Genomic DNA, 23,158 nt, shown 5'->3' with positions numbered 1-23,158 from the left:
CATCCCTTTCTTCATACAATGGTCCTTTATCTCCTTTTCACTCAATTTAGTCTCAGCCTTCAGCCTACAACTGTGAATGCTTATTAAATGAAAGGCATTTGTTATTTCTTGCTTAAATGTCCTTTTCAAACAACTTGAGGTCCTCACTACTTGAGAATTTTCTAACCTGTTCACGCTTAAGAGTCTGTCTCATAAGGACTGACCAAAAGGTTGTCCTGCCCTGACTACAAATGGGAAAGGCCTTTCTGTCCACCCACAGGGCATCGGGCCCTGGGCAGGAGCCTAGAGTCTGTTCTCCTGTGCTTGACTGCACAGGAAAGAGGAGAGCCATCAGGCTTGAATAAAATGTAGAATCACCCAAACTGTTTTACATTCCTGGCCTAGAAAAGTCTCTTTAAAAAATATTTAAGTCTTTTGACAGTTAAAGGTAGTATTTAATTCCGCTTGAAAGCCCAAGTGTAAGGGTGTCAAAAACAATTAGTATTTTAATAGTTCCCTTCCTTAGACAGGCACAAATTCATCAGAAAGAGAACAAAAAATAAACTCAAGAAAATAAGCCATATTATTCGTTATGCTTTTCTACTTTAAAATAGGACATTATTATTATTTTGTTTAATGAAAATGGTAGCCCATATTCTACTTTGATAGATAAGGTTTTCTAGACAGAGATTGGTTTGGTATTGTCCTCCCTATTTTCAGAAAAGCCTGAAGGCAGCTCATGCTCAGTAGACACCACTGAAAATCTTACAAATTTCATAATTCTGCCTCAAGACAAATTCTTGCTGCTCATGGAAAAGGTAGGTCAAGAAATAAAGGGACTGAAGGCTGAGTGCAGAAGGGAGGGGGGATGGTTGTGTGTGAAGTTTTAATACATCGACAACAAACCTGTCCTGTGAGCTTCCTTTAGAGTTATTTTGTGAGAAATATGCTAATTCAAAGATACCTAACTAGCTTCACATTTAATTCTGACTTCCAATCCTAGAGTGGCAGAGCAGCTGTGCCTGGAGGCAATACAGTCTTGTTTCTATAAAAATCTCTCAAAGCTCCAGATATAAGTGGAAGACTAAAAACAGATAATCAAATCCAAATTAAGGCTACTAAGAACTGATTTAGTGTAAAGATAATACAGCAAGGTTTTGTTTAGGTTACGGATGTTCACTAAAAATGTGTAATACTTGTTTGCCTAAAATTTTGATTATGTTTTATCTTATTTTGTCACAGTTAAATAGTTTTATCATTAGGGATTTTAATTGCATATAGTTTATAGAATTCTTTCTGATTACTCTATATCCATTTAACTGAAAAAAAAAATTCCACAGTACCACTTAATGAAAAGAGAACCATCTAATGAGATGCAATCAAACTGCTAGCAGATGCTCCATAAGATGTGGTTGAACAATTCCTGTTTGTGAAACCTTTGTCACAAACGTTTTAGAGTCTACAGGGGAAAAGAAGTCCCTGAAGAGAGTAGAAATTACTGTACCCTGAAAAACACTGGTTCCTCAGTTGTAATACCACTAAGTTTTATAAAGATAAAAGGAAAGCAACAACTAAAGAAAAAAAATGGGGTAAACCACATCCTTGAAAATCTTCTTCCAACCTACACTGAAGGTTCCTCTATCATGTGATCTTCCTTTTCATCCATTATCTGCTTCCATCACTGCCTGTGTCCATCTCTAAGGCTCAGTCCTTGTACTCTCTAAGTTAGAGGATTTCCTGCAGATAACTCATCTGCGTATGCAGTTGTGAGCATTTCTCTGTGAGGATCTCAACACAGAGCTCTAGACCTGGCTTCTCTCCTCACACCCTGATAAGCTCTCTGACTTTCTCCATTCCTTGAAGCCAATCTATGGAAATTTCAAAGTGGCTATTAGGTCCTTTCCATTCTTTGTTCTAATATGCGTCATACAAATTGCTCAGACTTGTCATTTTCCTGCTCAAAAGCCTCAAGAGTCCAAGTTCTTGGCCTGGCATCAGACTCTCAATATACTTCTTCCCTATCTGGGCCTTTATTTTTAACCAGGTCAGTTTATTCACTAATACCCAAATATGGTATGATTTTATTAAAATGCATTAATAAATATTTTGATTATCTTGAGTTACTATTTTCTATCAACTGTAGAAAATCTTTAGATTTCAAATGCACTGTGTTGAGTAAAGAAATGAGACAATGCCCTGTACTTATTAGTAGATGCTTTCATTTATTTACTGTTGTTAAACTTTGCTTGATTAAGCAAGGGAAAGAAATCAAATTAATAAGTTACTCCACACTGCTAAGGAGTGAATAATCTAATCAAGATTGAACCTCACCCTTCACATCTGATGCAATAATCTTCAAACCTGTGATGATCAAATATCTCCTTCTGATGACAGATAATATTCTAGGAAGAAGATGAGAAGGAGTTACTTGGTCACAGTTGGGGCTTTAGCAAGTGACATACTAAGGCCTACATATTTGGGTAACAACTGCAGATGTGATTTTGCTCAATGTACATTAATTGTTCTATTCAAGTCTAAGCATAGACATGTCTATATTCATTCAACACATTCTTACTAAAAACATCCATGTGTCAGGCATGAACCCAGCGAACAACTGGGGCTTTAGCAGTTAACAAGGCAGAGACCCTCCTTGCCTGCACCGATAGGACTGAGGAGTGATGAGGCAGACACTGTATGAGAACTCTTTAAGGGAAATGCATGGTGCAAAACGGGAAAAACCAGGGTGCTAGAAAGAGCATACAGGTACTAGTAAGAGCAAATAGTTTTTTTTTTTTTTTTTCAGTTTATTTTTAATTGGAGGATAATTGCTTTATAGTATTGTATTTGTTTCTACCATACAACAATGTGAATTGGCCCTAAGTACACATGTCCACTCCCTCTTCAAATTCCTTCTATCATACCCCACCCATTCCACCCTTCTAGCTTGAGCCCGCTGTGTTATGCAGCGACTTCCAATTAGCTATCTATTCTACATATGGTAATGGAATATTAATCAGCCATAAAAGGGAATGAATTTGAGTCAGTTCCAGTGAGGTGGATGAACCTGTGTGTGCTCAGCTAGGTCTGAATCTTTGTGACCTCATGGACTGTACTGCTCTGTCCGTGGGTTGAACCTGGAGCCTGTTACACAGAGTGAAGTGAGTCAGAAAGAGAGAAACAAATGCTGTCTATTAGCACATGTACATGGAATCTACAAGAATGGGACCGCTGAGCCTACTTGCAAGGCAGGAACAGACACAGACGGGAGCACAGACTGTGGACACAGAGAGGGGAGGAGAGTGGACGAAGGGAGAGAGGAGCACTGCAGGGCACACAGCCTTTCAGGGCTCAGACTGGGAGGGCGCGCACATGCTGCTTCTGCTTTTTGCCTCACTCTTGCCATCAGGGTTTTGCCTCATTTCTGTTTATCCTTCAAAACTCAGCTTTGATTTCAGGTCCCTCTAGAGGCCAAATCTGAACTGTCTCATAAAGTCTGGATTGGTCTTTACTGTATTCCAAAAGCTCTGTGCATTACTGCCATCTTGGCATTAACCAGACACATGAGATCTGTTACTCAGCTGTCTCCTAACTGGCTGGTGGATTCTTAGACGGTATCTCTGCATCTAAAATGTCCAGCAATGCTTAATACATTTTGCTAAACAACTGAGTAAGTGAAGGCTTAACAAAGAAAAACACCACACACCATTTCTTACTAGGTCTTAACAGACAAAGCAAAAGATAAAACAGCTAAAGGTTTTAACCAAAGTATTTTGAGTAGAGGTTTAGCCCAGCACAAGGGCTGGATTATTCAGTGTGTACAACTTCTCTGTTTGTGAGGTTTATAGGAGTTAGAGTGCTTCAGGTCATCTTTTGCCAAAATATATCTTGTGAAACTTTAGTTCCAAGGTCTCAGAGGATACATTATCAGGATTTTCTCATTCTGAAATAAAAAGACTCTTTCTAGTCTACACACACACACAAAGTCTATATTTATAATCTAAAACTTTCATGATCTTTCTAACAGTATAAGTTTATTAAATTAATATAGATATTTTAATAGAGTTTATTAAAAGAAATAAACAATGGTCCTAATTCCAGAAGGTGATTTATTCTTGTGATCCAAGACTCAGATAAAAGTGCTATCTAGTGTTTCTACCTGGGAACAAGGGAGGAGACAGACCAGAGGCTAGAAAATGTCTGAGTGCGTGTGAGAGTGTATCTCAACAGCATGAACTTATGTCACAAGACAAAGAACATGGACATACGTGGCTCATCAGGATGATGAGAAGAGGAAAAAAGTGATTCAAGCTGCTGTGTTCAGACACGACATAGCACAGAGAGGAAGAAGCTGGACTCGGAAGTCAGGCAGACCTCTGTCTGAAACTTGGCCACAGGACCAGAGGCAAACTATGAGAACAATCTTTGGTTATATTTTACTATAAAATAGAGATAAAAACAATGACTATCTGATAGGATTATTAAGAAGATTAAAAAGGATATATATAAAGCATTTCAACATACTGCCTGGCTTCTAACTCAAATAACTCAATAAACAAAGTAATGTAGTAAAAATTAGCCTATTAATACTATTATTACTATTAAGATGCAAAGATAATTAAAATATTGTAGAAAATCTCATAGATCTTTGAAAAATAATAAGATATCAACTACTATATATTTTTAGAAAATGCAAGTGTCAGTTGTTAGTTTTAAGTACATGAAGTGAACTTGCTTCAGTCGTGTCCGACTCCTTGCGACCCCTGTGGACTATAGCCTGCCAGGCTCCTCTGTCCATGGGATTTTCGAGGCAAGAATCCTGGAGTGGGTTGCCATTTCCTTCTCCAAGTACATGAAAGTAAATAAAAAAACAAAAGGGGTTTACATTACATTTCAATCACATAGTTCAGTTGTAAGGTTAATATTTTTAGTGAAAACAAAGTAATTTTTCAAAATAGATTTAAAAATGAATTCTAAAATGTATCTTTTCAAAAAACACTCATGATCCTTGTTGCAATGTTCTTAACCAAATTCTGCATTTTTCAAGGTCTAGTCTAATAAATCTGCCATTATACATGTATCTTTAAAAATCAGTCTGTTCATTTGAATTTTGTTTTTTACTTGGTGAGAAACATAAAGGGAAAACATAAATATCAATGGAAATAAGTTTTTAAAATACCTTAACCCATTACATGTATATTAGAACAGAGAATTTGATCTTTAAGATATATCTCCTTTGACTTGCTATATAATTTACTTGCTTAATTATCACAAAAGCTTTAGACTTAAGATAGTATATCAGCCTTGATAGAAATAGAAGTGCAATTCTTACCTGCTTTTTTCCTCTGGACCAAAAATATCACAATTCATAATTATAGACAAACCTTTGTAGCCTGGACACGTTACTAACATTATAGTCACAAAAGGACTGTTCTTCTCAAGGCCCGTATACAAATTTATCTTAAAAAGTTTTCCCCTTCATAGCAGCCAGAATACTTAATCACAGCATGGGTATCTGTATGCCATTATAATCATATCATATCATGACTGGGTCTTTTCTTTAATAACTTACAGTGGGGGCTGAGTTATTTCACATACTGCATTAATAATAATAATTAAAAAATCTAAGTACACATATGCAATCAAATAAGAAACATGATGGGAATCAACACTAATATTACAGTTGTGTCACTAACTAGCTCTGTACTCTTAAAGTTCTCAGACTGTCTGAGTTTCTCTATTCTCTACACTTTTTGCCAATATTTAGTAAATAATTACCCAAAGCTAGGAATTAATTATCCACAGTGAATTTTTCTGACTTAGTACAATTTTTTCTTCCTATTTCTAGAATAGATAAAAGCAAAACAATAAAAACAAACTGTTGAAAACAGTCAAAAGATCTATTTAAAATTTTGGTGTACATTTTTTTACCTTTTCTTTCATTTATTAAGCATCTATTATGTATACTTCATCTTGATCGGTAAGCATCTACACATCTATTAGAAGATCATTACATTCATGCCCCTTTCTATTTACGTCATATTCTTTTTAGGTTATTCTAGAAATCCGACATAAGTTTTTCTATTCAGTCACACCTTAATACTTCTAGAACGTTAACTCATCTGTACACAAAACAACCCAAATAAAGTCTGTCAAGTATCTTTTCATTTATAAATCTAGTAAACTTTGCTAACACCTCACTGGATAAATGTCAATCACGATGGATGAATTTGATTTTGACTAGGAAAGGGAAGAAGAAACCATAATACACAACAGTGAGAGAAAGGAAGCCAAAGTAAACAAAGCCCAATACACACGAAATGGCGTCTTGAAGACAGAAAGAGGGCTCCATGCACCGGGGGTTCAGGAGCCAGCTGGGGATGTACGAAAGGAGCCAGTCTCAGATAAACATGGGAGACGAAGGCAGCTCGCCTTTCTTAGTGATTCTAGCACACCCTTCCACAGTAATACCACATGAAGCTCATCTGTGTTAAACATGTGGCCGCAGAGCTAGTCACAGTGTCTCACACTGTACTGGCAAACATGGTAGAGTAAGACAGGTAACAATTCAATATTTCAAACTGTATCTTAATGTAAAGCAAATACACTGCTCAAAATAGGATTAAGAGAAAACAATGTTTTTGAAAGGAGACATTGGACAACAATGATTATAAATGTGTGAGGTAACTTCAAATAATAATAATAAAAGCAAACTGTGTACTTGAGACCTGAAAGAAGAATCTTTGACACTACCTCAAGGCACTAATGGAGGGATGGAAAAACATGAGTGTACAATCTCATCACAAATATGTACATCCACACATTTTTACTATTTTAGTCACACTGAAACTCAAGAACATCACAGCAGCCTACTAAAATCTCAGATCAACAGGATAAAAGTAGATGAGAAGAATGTGCAATTTATGAATATGGTTTATTACCATGGTTACAAACTTTCAGAACAGGCCTCCGAGACGCTGGACTGAGACTCTGCCGAATATCTGTTAAAAATACATATATATAAAAGAAACTTAATATAGAGCTCTGTTCACCTCAGGAAGTATAACAATGTTAGACATTTTTCCAAGGTTAAGTATTTCTGGAAGCGATGCAATGCTTCAATACCCTGATATACTTGAAGCAATAATGTTATGACTTTTACTTCTCATTTAATTATGCTACTGTGAACTCCACTGGGATAAGGTACATATGGTCCCTTAGATGAGACCTGTCCCACTAATCAGGCTTTCCCAGGTTCAGCGCATTGATTTGTTAATATGCTAGTGACACTGGCCAACTGGAACGCTTCTCTCTCTGACACCTGTCATTGCAAAGGAAGGATTAAGCGCATTTATAAAACTCCTGAGGAGTTGTTGCCCACAGCACTACATTCTTGACACGCGACTTTAAAAGAATTATAAAAAAGGGGAGTGTTGTTCTTTGTTACAGTTCCCTAGAAAGTAACATGAAAGAAGCATAATGTTCACCTTTTGGCTTCGGTGTCCTTTTCCTTCGGTCGCGGAAGGCAGCCCCCGACTGCAAGGCCTCCAGCAGACTATCCATCACTCCTGTCTCATCACCCTCTGTGAAAAGAGAAGCCGGGAATTCCATCATCCCTCTGGGTTACCATAGCAATGTCAAAGCATGCGCAGGAACTGGTGATGGTATGGTAGGGGGAAGAAGATCAGATGCCAGGACTAAGCCACAATTTCAAAATATGAAAGGACTTTAACTCCCCCAGAAATCAAATGTCTTTTAATGCAATCTGTCTCATTAATGCCTCGGCCACTGTCCACTAAAGAGAACCAAATTCCACTGATTCACTTTAGAGCACTGTTTTTATAGTCTGGTGGCACAATAACTGTAAATGGAATGTGGGTCTAGTCGTATCTGTGTCTCGGGTTATCATAAATCACATTTCCCTTGTAGAAATGGGTTATTTTCAAGGCATCAGAGCTCCTATTCTAAAATCGACCAGGTGTGGGAGAATGTTTCTGTTGTTATAGAGATTCTGCTGTCTAAATTTATTGTACAAAATTATATTTCCAGGCCAACTTCTGTGAACATGCTCCCAACAGCTGATTCTTCATATCAGAGGGTAATTGTCCTCAAACTTTCAGTGACACAGAACAATCACTGCAAACTTTTACAGAAAGTATGAAAAGTTTGTCTTTTTAATGAAAGATAAACCAAAAGAGGCTCTGAAAAATCTGAAGGATAGAAACACATTATGATTAGTTTAAACTGACATTCTACATATAATTGATGAGATTCTGGATATAGAGCCAGCTCTCTGTATTCAGTTATTTTGTAATCTACAGTTGCATATGCCCATGCTAAATGTTTTTTAAAGGAAGCTGTTAAAAAAAAAAAAAAAAAAAAGGTTCAAAGAAACTACTGGTTCAAACTAAATCTACGGAAATGACAAAGATTTTTTTCTTGGTCCCTGAGAGAGTAGTGGCATTCTCTATGAAGTTGTGTGACTGGTATACAGTCATATCTAAAATACTACATAACTATTTTCCTCTGGATTTTTTTCTTCTTTTTTTGAAATGCAATCCTATTCTAGAGAACATATGACAAATGAATGCAGTAGAGTACAAACAACATACTCATTTATGGTTTATAAACAGATATATAAATATGTATCGGCCGTTTGCAACCTGGTTCTGTTTCATTTTTAGAAAAGTACTAAACTTCAAGGTATAATGTGAAAAAAGGTGGGTGAGCAATAGAGTATTTGGAGGTTGTTAACTTACATGTAAATTTAGTTCTAAAGTGGCTTGATGGCTATTTTAATTAAAATACATTAAATATTTCAGATATTTTAATTAGTATCTAGCAATCTTGGAAATTTACACTCAAACTCAAGTACATTTTTCCTAAAAAGAACTGCAGGTAAAGCTAAATATATATCTCATTAGGGTGATATTATCATTAGTGTGACATTAGTTGTGAATATATCTCATTAGTAAAAGGAAACCTTGAACTTTCCACAGTAAGTTTGCTGTTGACAGTAGTATTGATGAAGTGATTGTGAAACTATTACATGAGTATTGTAAGCCTGAGCAGATGGGTAGACACGTTGATGCAGAACATGGAATGCTTGCTGGGAAATACAAATACTGAGTGGGAGAAGGAGAGGAAGAACCATGAAGTGCTGGATTAGACAGAAAGGTATCAGATAAGCTCAAGCTTTGAAAAAAGTACTTTTTCTAGCTTTGTGGTCCCACAGAGCCGAGAAGTAATGACACCACAGGAGCAATGAGCACACTTGGCCCTCAAATCTTGGCTTCTAAATACTATTACTCACTAGTAGGAACTGGAATACGTAGAAAAAGGGCTGATTCTAGGGCTGAGATCAAGGAAGAAAGAAATAAGTCAGGAACAAACAGAAAATGTCTGTGCCAGAAAATAAGAAAGTGCTCAAAGACAGATGGGTGGAGGGGCCAGAATGAAGAATGAAAGCTAATGTGAAAGTGTGAGTAGCTCAGTCATGTCCAGCTCTTTATGACTCCATGGTTTGTCCATGGAATTCTCCAGGCAAGAATACTGGAGTGGGCTGCCATTGTCTTCTCCAGTAGATCTTCCCGACCTAGGGATCAAACCTGGGTCTTCTGTACTGCAGGCAGATTCTTTACCATCTGAGCTAACAGGGAAGCCTTAGCCAACAGGGAAGGAAGAACAGCCTTAGCCAAATTTAGGACAGTCTGACCACTGAATCGGAGAAGGCAATGGTGACCCACTCCAATACTCTTGCCTGGAAAATCCCATGGATGGAGAAGCCTGGTAGGCTGCAGTCCACGGGGTCACTGAGTCGGACACGACTGAGCAACTTCACTTTCACGTGCTGGAGAAGGAAATGGCAACCCACTCCAGTGTTCTTGCCTGGAGAATCCCAGGGACAGGGGAGCCTTGGTGGGCTGCCATCTATGGGGTCCCGCAGAGTCGGACACGACTGAAGCGACTCAGCAGCAGCAGTAGAACACTGAATAGGTAATGATGAGAATGCATTATTATACATTGGAAAAAAAGAATCATGAATCCATACTGACACTAAACATTTTAAATTTTATTTAAAAAGGGGAAGAAAAAGCTGTATTGAAAAAAAAATTCACCATATTACAACTCACACAGTAAGAATTAAGCAGAAATCATCAATGGTTACAAAAACTATTGTATGTGAGGTTATGGAGCAACATGGCATGGAGAAATCTCACAGGTAACACCTTATCCAAATAATCAAATTTGATATCACCAGTAGTGATGGACAACAACTGTCTCCTGAGGTCATGCGCTGAAATGGACACAGTATAACCTGTGAAGAAATATTTAACCTGAATCTAAATGTAAGGAAACAATATTTTGTGAAGCAACTAGTCTAGGTTCTTAAAAGTCATCAATATTGACCAAGAAAGAAAAAAAGAGAAGAAAAGGTTAGAGAAACAGCATTTTATGTTAGAGGAGATTAAAGAGACACGACAACAAAATGCAACACACAATTTCTGATTAGTTCTTGTACTGCAAAAAAGCTACATATGACATTATTGGGATAGCCCAATTTTAAAATGTGTTGGGTATTAAATAATTATATTATACCAATGTTAGTCACTTGAGTGTGATGATTATATTATGGTCAGGTAGGATAATGCCATTGTTCTTAGGAGACAGATGCTGACATGGTCAGGCTCACTAAACAACTACCTACAGTTTCACATCCTCAATTTCATGCCTTTGATCATGCTGTTCTGTCTGCATAGAACATCCTTCCTGCTTTCTTCACCAAGCCATCTCCTTCTCCTTCCAGACAGACAACTAAATATCCTTTCCTGACCTATATATGCTGAACTAGGTGCCTTTCTGTGTCCTAATGGCTTGAAGTACATATTTCAACAAATCCTCTATAATATTGTTTATGTGATCATTTCTACCACGAGACTATGAGTTCACTGAGGGCAAGGATTATGGCTTTCATTTAACATTTAGCAAAGAAGGTGTTTATCAGCGTATGTTGACTCTATCAGCAAATGAAGCAGGGGCGTGGTCAGCTGGAAGGAGTCCCCCCACAGAAGAACAGAAGTCGTGATGGGGGTGGTGAGTGGGAGCACACCCGCGTCACCAGTGTCAACAATGCTGACTGGCTCCCTCCTTCCTCTGGCCACACGTGTCTGTTCAGCACATGCCAGTATCCCAGGAAGTGATCCACTGTTTCCTTTTCTGACTAAACTTAATGTCGGTGGTCTAGAACTGAACTATTTTTCACTTGAAATACTGTATGTGTTGCCTGAAATGATACTGCTTCTCGTTTCTCCCTAATTCAATTCATTCCATACAGCGCTGAAGCAGAATTATGATCCCCTAGTCACAAATTTTCAAAATCACTCACTTGCCACAATATAAAGTCCCAACTCGTTCTCTTGGCCCTGACACTGACACCAATTGCTCTTTAAATCATATCTCTGATTTCCAACATCACAACCTGTTCCTCCACTAAAGGCAACTACCTGTGTTTCTGCACAAACATTTTCTCCCATCCATCAGTCTCTACCTGGAACTTCTGTCCCTGGACTAATTCTCCAGTGTTAACATTTTGCTTGGCTTCCATTCCCCACTCTTATAGTGAAAATTGTATAGCATCAGATTAAGAAGCCCTGCATTCTACTCTGAGCTGTCAACTGGCTACGTAATCATTCCTGACATGTCTAATAGCGATAATACATGTCCATGGTTCAGGAGACGATCAAATGAGATCATACAAATGAAAGCACTTGGTAAATTGCTAAGTGATACAAAAATGTATGGAAATAAATTCATAAATGAACACCATGGTACACTATAGGAAGTTTATGTACTGTTCAATTATGTTCTCAGCATTGTTTCAGATACATTATAAATTAAATAACTCTTTTATAGCATATTTGATTATGCCTTTGAATAACATCATTTCTAAGGGAAGTTCAGATCAGAAATACAAGAAGACTCTTAAAATAGTCCAAAGGGTAAGATGGAGACACAGAATAAAGATGTTTTTCCAAATGCTGAAAATGCATTTGAAATTTTCACTTAACACACGTTTACTGAGGGCTATGATGCACCAGAATATTACTAGGCATTCAAGAATTAACTAGGTCCCAAGAATTAACCAGAGGTGTTTTCAGCTCTCCAGAAGCAGAAAAGTGAGCTCAGTATGGAGGGTTATATTGGATACGTAAGTTTTCCCAGTGAATTAGAACCTGTTAGCAACATGAATGGGCATGGCAGGGACTGGGGAGGGAACAACACATCTGGCAGAAGAAAGGCAGATACAAAGGCAAAAGTTAAAAATAAAAACAGAAGTGAGGTATAACAAAGGATTTTGTTGCTGTTGTTTAGTTGTTCAGTGGTGTCCGACTCTCTGCGACCCCACTGACTATAGCCTGCCAGGCTCCTCTGTCCATGGGATTTCTCAGGCAAGAATACTGAGGTGGATTGCCATTTCCTTCTTAAGGGATCTTCCAGACTCAGAAGAAGTATTTAAAAGACTCATGTTTACATTATTCTAATATAAACCAGAGAAATAAAAATTAGCCATTTTTATTATAGACTAGAATTCAATTTCTTTAACTACAAGTCAATTGATATTCAAAATATTTATAGCCTCTCTCCTGTTGTGAAAACTCTTTTAAATAAATAGACTAACTGCAATAGTCAAAGCTGTGCTTTGTCTGAATAACATATCACCTTGCTTAATTTGTAAATTGTATTTTTAAAAGTCACTTGGCTTCAAGGGAAACAGAGGGAGGGTTAGGGATGAGATACTTCTAAAGAAGAGTCAAGAGGGTATGGGGACAGGCAGAGAGGAGATCTGTTAAGGAGATCACAAGGGGGACAACTAGGTTACAGGAGAGAAAGGGGGCCAAGAAACTAGAAGCAAGTCTGCTGGGGTGGGCCATTTACAAAAATATTCTTTCTTATTTCACAGACCTGTCAGAAAGTTGAAGAGAACAGTGATAGGTATACACAAATACCAAGCAATTTTTGTTAATTACTAGTTAATTACCTAGAAATAATATTGCTGTCCTAGAGGAAGCAATCATGCAATACTAACTAGAGGGGTGAGGAGTATTGAGATCATTGCACTATTATGTATGTATGTCTGCAAACTCAGTTGTGTCCGACTCTTCACAATCCTTTGGACTGTAGCCTGCCAGGCTCCTCCGTCCGTGGGATTCTCCAGGCAGGAATACTGGAGTATCCCCTCCTCCAGGGGATCTTTTCAGCCCCAGGGATCAAACCCAGGTCTTCTGTGTTTCCTGCATTCACTGGCTCTTCTCTGACCATCAAGTATGAAATAGTTAACAATGTGGTGACAGTGGAGGTAAAGGAGAAAGGGTGTAATGAGGACAGTGTAAGTGGGGAGAGGGCACAAAGGAACTAAACTTTTTGCCACTTAGGAACTCAAGGTCTAAAATGAAAAACTGACAATGATAGCCTGTGTTACTAGAAATAAAGAGGAGGCAAATATCAGAAAAAAAAGAGGGACCTAAGAATTAAAAGCGGTTACCTCTGGGAAGTGGGAGTTGAGAGGGTGAAGGGAAGGATCATTTACCATGCTGTAAGCATGCTGTATTCCATTTAAAAATCTGTAGAAATCACATCGTGGATCCCCTCGTGGCTCAGACGGTAAAGTCTGCCTGCAGTGCAGGAGACTCAAGTTTGATCCCTGGGCCAGGAAGATCTCATGGAGAAGGAAATAGCAACCCACTTCAGTAATCTTGCCTAGGAAATTCCCATGGATAGAGAAGCCTGGCAGACTACAAGTCCACAGTGATGGTAAGTACGAAAAATCTAAAAAATTCCCAACAGGATGAAAAAACCAAAAAAGAGAAAGGGAAGAGAAAGAGGTTGCTTCTTGACCTAAATGTACTTTCCTATGACAAGGGAAAGAAGACAGGTAACAAAAGGTCTAATACACAATGGAGAATAAGGCAATGGAGATCACCACCGAGGAAGGACCTCTGGCAGAGGGCAAAGAGAGAGGGGACAACGTTCATAGAAGGCATCCTGGAGACCTAAGACTTAAAGAAGTCATTTGCCAGAGGGCAGGCCCTGCAGAGGGCCCAGGACAGCTGTACAGGGGACATGAAACACAGGGGAGAGCTCCCACGTCCGCAGGAATGGAGGGCAGGGTACCAGTAAGGCTGCTGAGACTGAGGTAGGGGCCAATTCACAAAACACTGAACATGCCAGACTGTGGAGTTTGAGGTTTGCCTTTAAGGGAGCCATTAACTTGTTCTAAGTGAAGAACTAATGAGGTCAAAGTTTTATTTTAAAAAGATCACTCGGAGAAGAGACAAGACAAAGAGCAAGGAAAATAAAGAGAAGGTAGCTTTACTGACTTTAGTTCAGTCATGTCTGACTCTTTGTGAACCCATGGACTGCAGTACGCCAGGCATCCCTGTCCATCACCAACTCCCGGAGCTGCTCAAACCCATGTCCATTAGTCAGTGATGCCATCGAACCATCTCATCTCTGTCATCCCCTTCTCCTCCTGCCTTCATTCTTGCCCAGAATCAGGGTCTTTTCCAATGAGTCAGTTCTTTGCATTAGGTGGCCAAAGTATTGGAGTTTCAGCTTCAGCATCAGTCCTTCCAGTGAATATTCAGGACTGATCTCCTTTAGGATGGACTGGTTGGATCTCCTTGCAGTCCAAGGGACTCAAGAGTCTTCTCCAACACCACAGTTCAAAAGCATCAATTCTGTGCTCAGCTCTCTTTATGGTCTAACTCTCATATCCATATATGACTACTAGAAAAACCACAGCTTTGACTAGACGGACATTTGTTGGCAAAGTAATGTCTCTCTTTTTAATATGCTGTCTAGGTTGGTCATAGCTTTTCTTCGAAGGAGCAAGCGTCTTTATTTTCATGGCTGCAGTTACCATCTGCAGTAATTTTAGAGCCACCTCCCCCAAAATAAAGTCTGTCACTGTTTCCATTGTTTCCCTATCTATTTGCCCTGAAGTAATGGGACTGAATGCCATGATCTTGGTTTCCTGAATGTTGAGTTTTAAGCCAGCTTTTAACCTCTCCTCTTACACTTTCATTAAGAGGCTCTTTAGTTCTTCACTTTCTGCCATAGGGGTGGTGTCATCTGCATATCTGAGGTTTTTTATATTTCTCCCGGCAATCTTGATTCCAGCTTGTGCTTCATCCAGCCCAGCATTTTGCATGATACACTCTGCATATAAGTTAAATAAGCAGGGTGATAGTATACAGCCTTGACATACTCCTTTCTTGATTTGGAACCAGTCTGTTGTTCGATGTCCAGTTCTAACTGTTGCGTCTTGACCTGCATCCAGTTTTCCCAGGAAGCAGGTAAGGCAGTCTGGTATTCCCATCTCTTTAAGAATTTTCCGCAGTTTGCTGTGATCCACAGTCAAAGGCTTTGGTGTAGTCAATAAAGCAGAAGTAGATGGTTTTCTGGAACTCTCTTGCTTTTTCGATGATCCAACGGACGTTGGCAATTTGATCTCCGGTTCCCCTGCCTTTTGTGACTTAAATCCAAGCAAAATGCAATTGCAGGAACCAGATAAAGAGCAAAAGTGTTGAAAAAGGAAAAGAAAAAGGACAAAGAACAGAAAAACCTTGGTTTTTGTGGATGTGTGCATTACAAAGTGAAGTTGAGGCTAATATGCAAGTTTCTGATTCAGCCAATTGAATATAAGTTGGTATTATTCATGAAGTACTGAATTATTTTTGCTTCATGGTACAATGCTCCTGAGCCAAGAGAAGAATTCAGTTTGTATATGTTGAGATGATCATGAGATATCCAACTACAGGTGATTAATAGTGTCTAGAAGGCTTACAGGTTTAAAACTCGGGGCAGAAGAATTGGTTATAGTATTAATAATAGATTGAACTGTAGAAGCATACTGGTCATACTCAAAGACACAGAACAATACATAAACATAGTGAAATGGCAGTGAATACAAGTTTTGAATTTAGACAACTTGAATTTAAATTCTGGCTTTCCAATTAGAAAACTGGTGTGACTGGGAAAAGTACTTAACCTTACTAACCCCCATTCTTTTTTCCTCAACATGTGTGACTAATAATAGCACCTATTTCATAAGATTATTGGGAGGATTAAAGAAGCTAAATCATGTGTAACACTCAACAGAGTTCCTGGCACATTGTAAGAACTTAACAGTTAATCTTTGCCGTGGTCATCATTGGTATTACGACAGAGCATGAGCTCTGTTAGGAAGGGTGTGTGTAGATATAAGAAAAGAGAGCCGAGGGTGAAGCCACAAGGCAAACTAATACACAACTAGTATGTAATGTAAACAGTTCACAACTGTTCGCAACTTGTGAACATCTTTCATTGTGTTCACTTTGAATGTGCATCCAGAGCTTCCACCATCTCTGGCACACCTTGTTTAAGTCTCACCACATATGATATGACTTCAGTAATAATAAAAGATATATTAACCGCCTAGAGTTTGGCATAGGATAGGGAAGAAAAGCTCAGTTTCTGCAAAGAAGTGTTGAAAGTGTGCAACTGAAGTCCAAAATTCAGAGGCTCAGAGTTAAACTTAACTCTTTTTAAAAGAAACACAAGACAGTGGATACAACAAAATTACATTAATTTATTGTTCATGCTGCTAGTTAAGACTGTCTGGGTCACCAAATTCAGTCTTCAGCCTTCTAAAACAAAGCTCAAAATATGACTTAACCCAGATAGCAAAAAGACAGGAATAACTTAAAGTGATGTCTTTAAATGTGTCTTTTTTGCGGGGGGCTGGTGGGGGTATGGAATAGTGGTACTGTACAAGACTCAAAAGTTCCGTGGACAGGAAGGAGATCAAACCAGTCAATCTTAAAGGAAATCAACCCTGAATATTCATTGGAAGGATTAATGCTGAAGCTGAAGCTCCAATACTTTGGCCACCTTATGTTAAACACCAGCTTATTGGAACAGACTCTCATATTGGTAAGGCTTGGGGGCAGGAGGAGAAGGGGGCGACAGAGGATGATGGTTGGGTGGTATCACCGACTCAAAAGACATGTGTTTAAGCAAACTTCAGGAGATAGTGATGGACAGGGAAGCCTGGCTTACTGCAGTTCATGGGGTCACAAAGACACGACTTAATGACCCCAAAACAACAGCATAGTAGGAAAAAATAGCTTTGCTATTATTATATGTATTTTGCTGTTGTTCAATGTATACAATACTATTATCACAATTAGCATTATTATTGTTTTGCCAAGCAAAGGGGGACACAGTATGGTAATGCCCTGAAAACTACGTGCCCTCCAAATGTGTCTTAATCTAGATGTGAAACTGAAAATTTGACTCAGAAGAATTAAAAAGTCAATTTTCGTTGGAATTTAAGGAATAAAACAATAACTAGAACAGTTCTCTCTTATACTATAATTAAATGAGTGGCTTAACCATGAAAGTGGAATTTTATATTTAAAAACCCAATACTTTAGTATTTCTGGTTTTATGCACTATTCTTCATTATTTGCATATCTTAAATATATTTCCTATTACAAGTTAGAAGGAAATGTTTTGTTCTAGTTCTGTGAAAAAATGCTGTTGGTAATTTGATAGGGATTGCACTGAATCTGTAGACTACTTTTGGAAGTATTTCTTCCAACCCAGGAACATGGAATATCCCTCCATCTGCTTATGTCATCTTTGACTTCTTTCATCAGTGTCTTACAGTTTTCTGTATACAGCTCTTTTGTCTCCTTAGGTAGGTTTATTCCTAAGTATTTTATTCTTTCAGTTGCAATGGTAAATGGGATTGATTCGTTAATTTCTCTTTCTGACTTTTCATAATTGATACATAGGAATGTTACAGATGAAGCAGTTTGCAGAGCAGCAGTGGAGATGCAGACATAGAGAACAGCCTGATGGACACGGGTAGGGGAGCAGAGGGAGAGGGTGCGATGAATGGGGAGCAGCGTGGAAGCCTACGCACTAACACATGTAAATAGACGGCCAGGGGGAATTTGCCCTGTGACTCAGGGAACTCCAACGGGGGCTCTACAATAACCTAGGGGGTGGGAATGGGTTGGGGGGTTAGAGAGAGATTCAAGAGGGCGGGAACATACGTACTCCCACGGCTAATTCATGCTGATAACAGAAATCAAACCAATATTGTAAAGCAATCAATTAAAAATACATAAATATTTAAAAAACAAACAAAAAACAAGTTAGAAGGAAAAAATTAGAATCTTTTACAAAGAAGAAAGTTTCTCTTTTTTCCCAAAACAAAAATGAAGTCAAGGAGCCAAACTGCTGCACTTAACTCGTGGCTCTCACCAGCTGTGTGCCTGCCTGAGAGACCGCCTGCGCCTCCCCGTTTCCTCATCTGTTAGACGGGGGTAATAACAGCAACCGCCTCAAAAGGCTGCTGTGAGGATCAGTGGGCTAGTCCATGTAAAGAGCTCAGGATACTGCCTCACACAGCAGGGTTTCAGTCCATATTACTGTTAGTTTTAATATTATGATGACTACTCTTACTCACTAACATGGCACACACTGCTGACCGGCCAACACAACATAGCCATTCCCTATCCTCTCTTGGTCTGCTTCCACTACAGAGGCAGGAAAAGCTAAAACCTCATTTTCCAAAGCTCCCGTGTAGTAAACCTGAGGGTGGCCCTCTGAGGTATAATATATACATCTGATACATATAATATCTGACTGATAAAGCTAAGTGATCACCTGCACAGGGCTGCTAGAAGCAGAAGAGGCAGATGTGATAACCGCCCCCCCACCCCCCTGCTCCTCCTGTGTGGAAGGTCCACTGGCACCGTGACAGCTGTGGTTGCCGTGGCATGAGGCTACCCTTTCCTACTGCGTGGATAAGCCTGGCGCCATGACAGTCATCGTAACTCTGAGCACAGACCACAGGGCCATTCTTTAAGGTGCTCTGGATAAAATATAAGACTATATTTTCAAAGCTTGAGTGAAAAATATTTTGCAGATACATTTGACTGTATAAACTATAATTATTATACTATTTGTTACATTATATTCGATTGGAATCTAAATTTTCATGCCATATTAAAGCTATAGAGGCATTTGTAAAAGAAAGAATTTGTCTTATATGAACTTTCCAGTCTCAAAAAAAAAAAAAAAAAAAAAAAATCCATTACTGGATGTCATGTTTAAAGCATGGTTCTATTTTAATTATATAAACAACCAGGAAAAAGTGGTAATATAAATTTACTGTTATAAATCAAAATGTATTGTTATAAACTTTTAATTTCTAAATTTCTTACGATTTAGATAGTTGTAAGAAAATGACTTTGGCATCATAGTCTTTTAGTTTAATTCATGAAGCTATCTGATTTACCTTCTTCTGGAATTTTTTATGAAAGGTCTTTCATTTCAAAAACTATTAATAATATAAACAACTGATAGGATTTCAGAAAAATCAGTTATCGTCTGCTCATTTAATTCTCCTCTCAAATAAAAAGGGCACAACCACTTTTGGAATATAAACACACATAAGGCACAGGATTTAAAGAAACCATACAATCTATGAATGAGTTTGTTATTACAAAATATTATCAAAAAACTTATTTGTGTTGTATTAAATAGAAAACCAATATATTAAAAAAAAAAAACCCACCAAACACAACTTCAGTAGGTCAGACAGAATGTGTGCCACAGAATATGAGCCTCTGAGAAGTTCTGTGTGTTCATGCATGTTGTGGGGGTGTGGAGGGGTGTGGTGGCTCTGTGGTCATACAGATGTGGAAAATAATACACAGTACATATGGCTCTTGGTAATTCATGCTGAATAAATGAAATTCATGACTGAAGTTTACATTGAATATGAAAACTCAATTCATGATAAATGTGGCATTTCAAATCAGTAGAGAATAAGAGAAGACTCAATAGCCACTGCGATGGTAGTTTACTTGGATCCTACCCTCCTACTAACAGCAAAATAAATCCCAAGTGGATGAGATGTTTCAACACTAAAAAAAAAAAAATTGCAACGAATAGTAGATAATATGGAAAAGTGTATTTTTCATTAGGGCTGAAATGGGAAGATCATCCTAGGAAAAATCTGAATACCCAGATGTCATATGGTCTGTACTATAATACACATCTACAAATCACAAGAATAGTAGAACAAAGTCCGCACTAACATAAACAACAAAAGGAGAAACTAGGGAAAATATTTGAAAACAGGCATTCCCTAAAACTGATTTTCTTGAAATAAAGAACTTTATGACTCAGAAAAAAAAAGCAACAGTTCAATAAAAACAAAAAGCAAAAAATCAGACAAATGATGTATTCAGGAAATGCATCATGAAGACAAACAAACGGGGCTTTTATACAGAGGATAGAATCCTCAGCCTCATTCATAATTAAGGTTTCTCAAGTATGTCAATAAGAGACCATTTTTCACCTATGGGCATGGCAATAACAACTGAGGATAACTGGTGAAGATTCGAAGACAGATCATTTCACACACTGTTAGGGGAAATACAGAACTAATGCAACATCTTTGCAATGCAATTTGTATCAGAAATAAATCGCACATACTACTTGATGAAATAATTTCTTCCTAAGAAAATTATCTTAACTCATACGTGCACAAGGATGTTGTTTATAAATAATAAAAGGAGATTGAAAACAACTTAAATGTCAATTTGCAGGAGACAAACTTAGTAAACTATGACATTCCTACACCAAAGCATACTGAGACAAGAAAAAATAATGAAACATATTTAAATTGTTGATATAGACAAAATCCAAAACATAGTAACTGGAAAAAGCCAATCACTTATTAATCAGTGAAGACACTGAGTAGACCTTTCCATGATCACTCACAAATATTACTTACAAAGCAGAGGATAAATTTCCTGACTTTCTGCTTAGCAATTACTCCACAAGTGACCCACTCTGATTAGCTTGTTCATGGTGACCTATTCTAACAGTTACTAAAGAAAACACATTTAAAATCAGTATTGACTCCCTGACAAAATAATGTTGACAAAGATGTCCTTGTGTGTTATATAGGGTTAAGGGTGCTGAATAGAGGACCTCAGATACAAAAAGCACAGAAAGTCATGGGAAAATAATCTATCTATTGAAATACATATGTCAATGTGAAATGATGATGACATTTAACAAGATGAGACTCTCACACACAATGAACACCCATGACCCTATAATCACACAGTAACCCAGAGAGCAAAAGGTTAATTACATGGCACAACATCACTATTCTAAGTAGAAGCTCACCCACAAGAGCTTCATTGTACTCTGAGAAATAAGTCTGACCGTGTAACTGCTTACTTCCTATTGAAAACATATTATCATATATTTTAAACTTGTTTTTTAATATTTTCATATATTAGAAAATTTGGAAGAAGACTTTTCAATGGTTTTGTTCCTCACAGAGTTTTGGAACAAAAAATGAAATGACTTCAGATAGAGGAAATAAAAATGATTAATTCAATACCAAGAATCCAGGGAAGACTAAGCTAGGGAATAGAAGTGATTTCACAGGAATTTTCCTTCAGAAGAAGCTGGGACAAATGGGCTCGAGGCCGTGGGGGCCCCTCTTCACCAGCAGTGGCTGAGCCAGTGACCAGGGCCCAGAGGGACCCAGCAGTCAGGCTCTGACAGCAGCATATGGTGCCGAGAGGGGGTGAGGGGAGCCGGGCTCAGGCTGGAGAGCTGCCACGGAGGGCTGCTGACAGGTGTGAAAGAATCAAAGTTGGACTTCACTATGATTAAAGCTGGCATAGTGTGAAAATGTCAAGCCTGGGTGACGAGGCAAATGGTGGTATCATTAACCCACAGTGAGAACATAAAAACCAGGTTTTATGTGGAACATGATATGGTAGGTTTTCAATGAACTGATTTTGAGTCAAACTGCTTTGTCCAAGAAGCAGTTGGAAATATAAAACTATAAAGTCTGTAGTTCAATTCAATCCTACAAATATGAAACTAAGGAATATGGGGCAGGCACTGGAACCAGCCCCTGCCCTGTTGTCACGGGACCTAAGAGTCTAAGGGCAATTTCAACACGTAATCCTGACTATCTAAATGAAGAATGCTCCGAGAGAGAAAGCAAAGTGGTATGAAACTGTTTACTACAGAGGCAGTAGGCCAGAGAAACAACCACCGCTGCTCAGTGGTCACTTCAGAGATTGCTCTTTGGTATCTGTACTAACCAAGTGGCTCAACGGTAAACAGTCCGCCTGCCAGTGCAGGTGATCCATGGGTCGGGAAGATTCCCTGGAGAAGGATATGGCAACCCACTGTAGTATTCTTCCCCAGGAAATCCCATGGAAAGAGGAGCCGAGTGGGCTACAGTCTATGGGGTTGCAGGGAGTTGGGCAAGACTTAGCGACTAAACAACAAAAACAATCTGTACTTGTATTTGCACTTACATTTCTGAAGACGGTTTTACTTGTACTGTAAAACACACAACCCTATAGATAGCATGTAAACAGTGAAAATTTGTGTATTAATCTTGTGTGTGCCAAGAAAACTCCTAGTTAAATGCCACCTCACTTCTGCAAATCTTGCCAACACAAAGTAATTTTTACTAGATTCAAGTTTTAGGTTCATTTTAAGTATGAATTTGTGTTTCAAAGTACTAAGTATTCTTTATTTTTTCAGTACATTTCAAATGACAAATACAGATTTATTCTGCACGAGTATTTCTTCTTCAATCAGATGTGGAAATTGTGGCATTAATATTACAAACTAAAGATTTTTAAAAATCTTAATCAGGGTGACAGCACCATATTTTTGAAAGAAAAGAGGTCAGCAAAGACAGTAAGGCCAGTCTGAATGAGTGGAAAGTGAGGAGGAAAAGGAACTGACATATGCTTTGAGAAAGCAAGTAGCACAGAAAAGAAATGAAAATGGGAGACGATGAACTTCTGATGAACTCATTAACAACTGCGAAGAGACTGGAGGCAAAACTGTGCTCAACTCTCAAGGGAACAAAGGAAGATTCTGCCCTGACTACAAAAAGCTGACAAAGGAATACAGAAACCCCCAGATAAAAACTGGTATTACATAAGTTTGAGAACAACTTTATTTAGAAAAGAAAGAATGCATATCAAAATGAACATAAACTAAACGTGAGCTAGGTATATGAGGAGCCATCACTGAGTTCCCATGTACTAGGATCTGTGTGGAGCAT

At 38.3% G+C, this 23,158-nt stretch overlaps 1 protein-coding gene across 1 annotated transcript in view; it reads right to left on the bottom strand.

The window, feature by feature from the left end:
- The window catches only part of DIAPH3 (diaphanous related formin 3), a 561,965-nt gene that overhangs the window by 134,521 nt on the left and 404,286 nt on the right, over positions 1 to 23,158 (bottom strand). Inside the window, 2 exon segments of the mRNA XM_070380219.1 lie at positions 6,918 to 6,977; positions 7,464 to 7,559. Of these exon segments, the coding sequence (XP_070236320.1) occupies positions 6,918 to 6,977; positions 7,464 to 7,559 (156 nt within the window).

Source organism: Bos mutus, chromosome 12, assembly GCF_027580195.1.
Source record: "Bos mutus isolate GX-2022 chromosome 12, NWIPB_WYAK_1.1, whole genome shotgun sequence".
Taxonomy (NCBI): domain Eukaryota; kingdom Metazoa; phylum Chordata; class Mammalia; order Artiodactyla; family Bovidae; genus Bos; species Bos mutus.
This window is presented reverse-complemented; position numbering and strand designations above follow the sequence as displayed.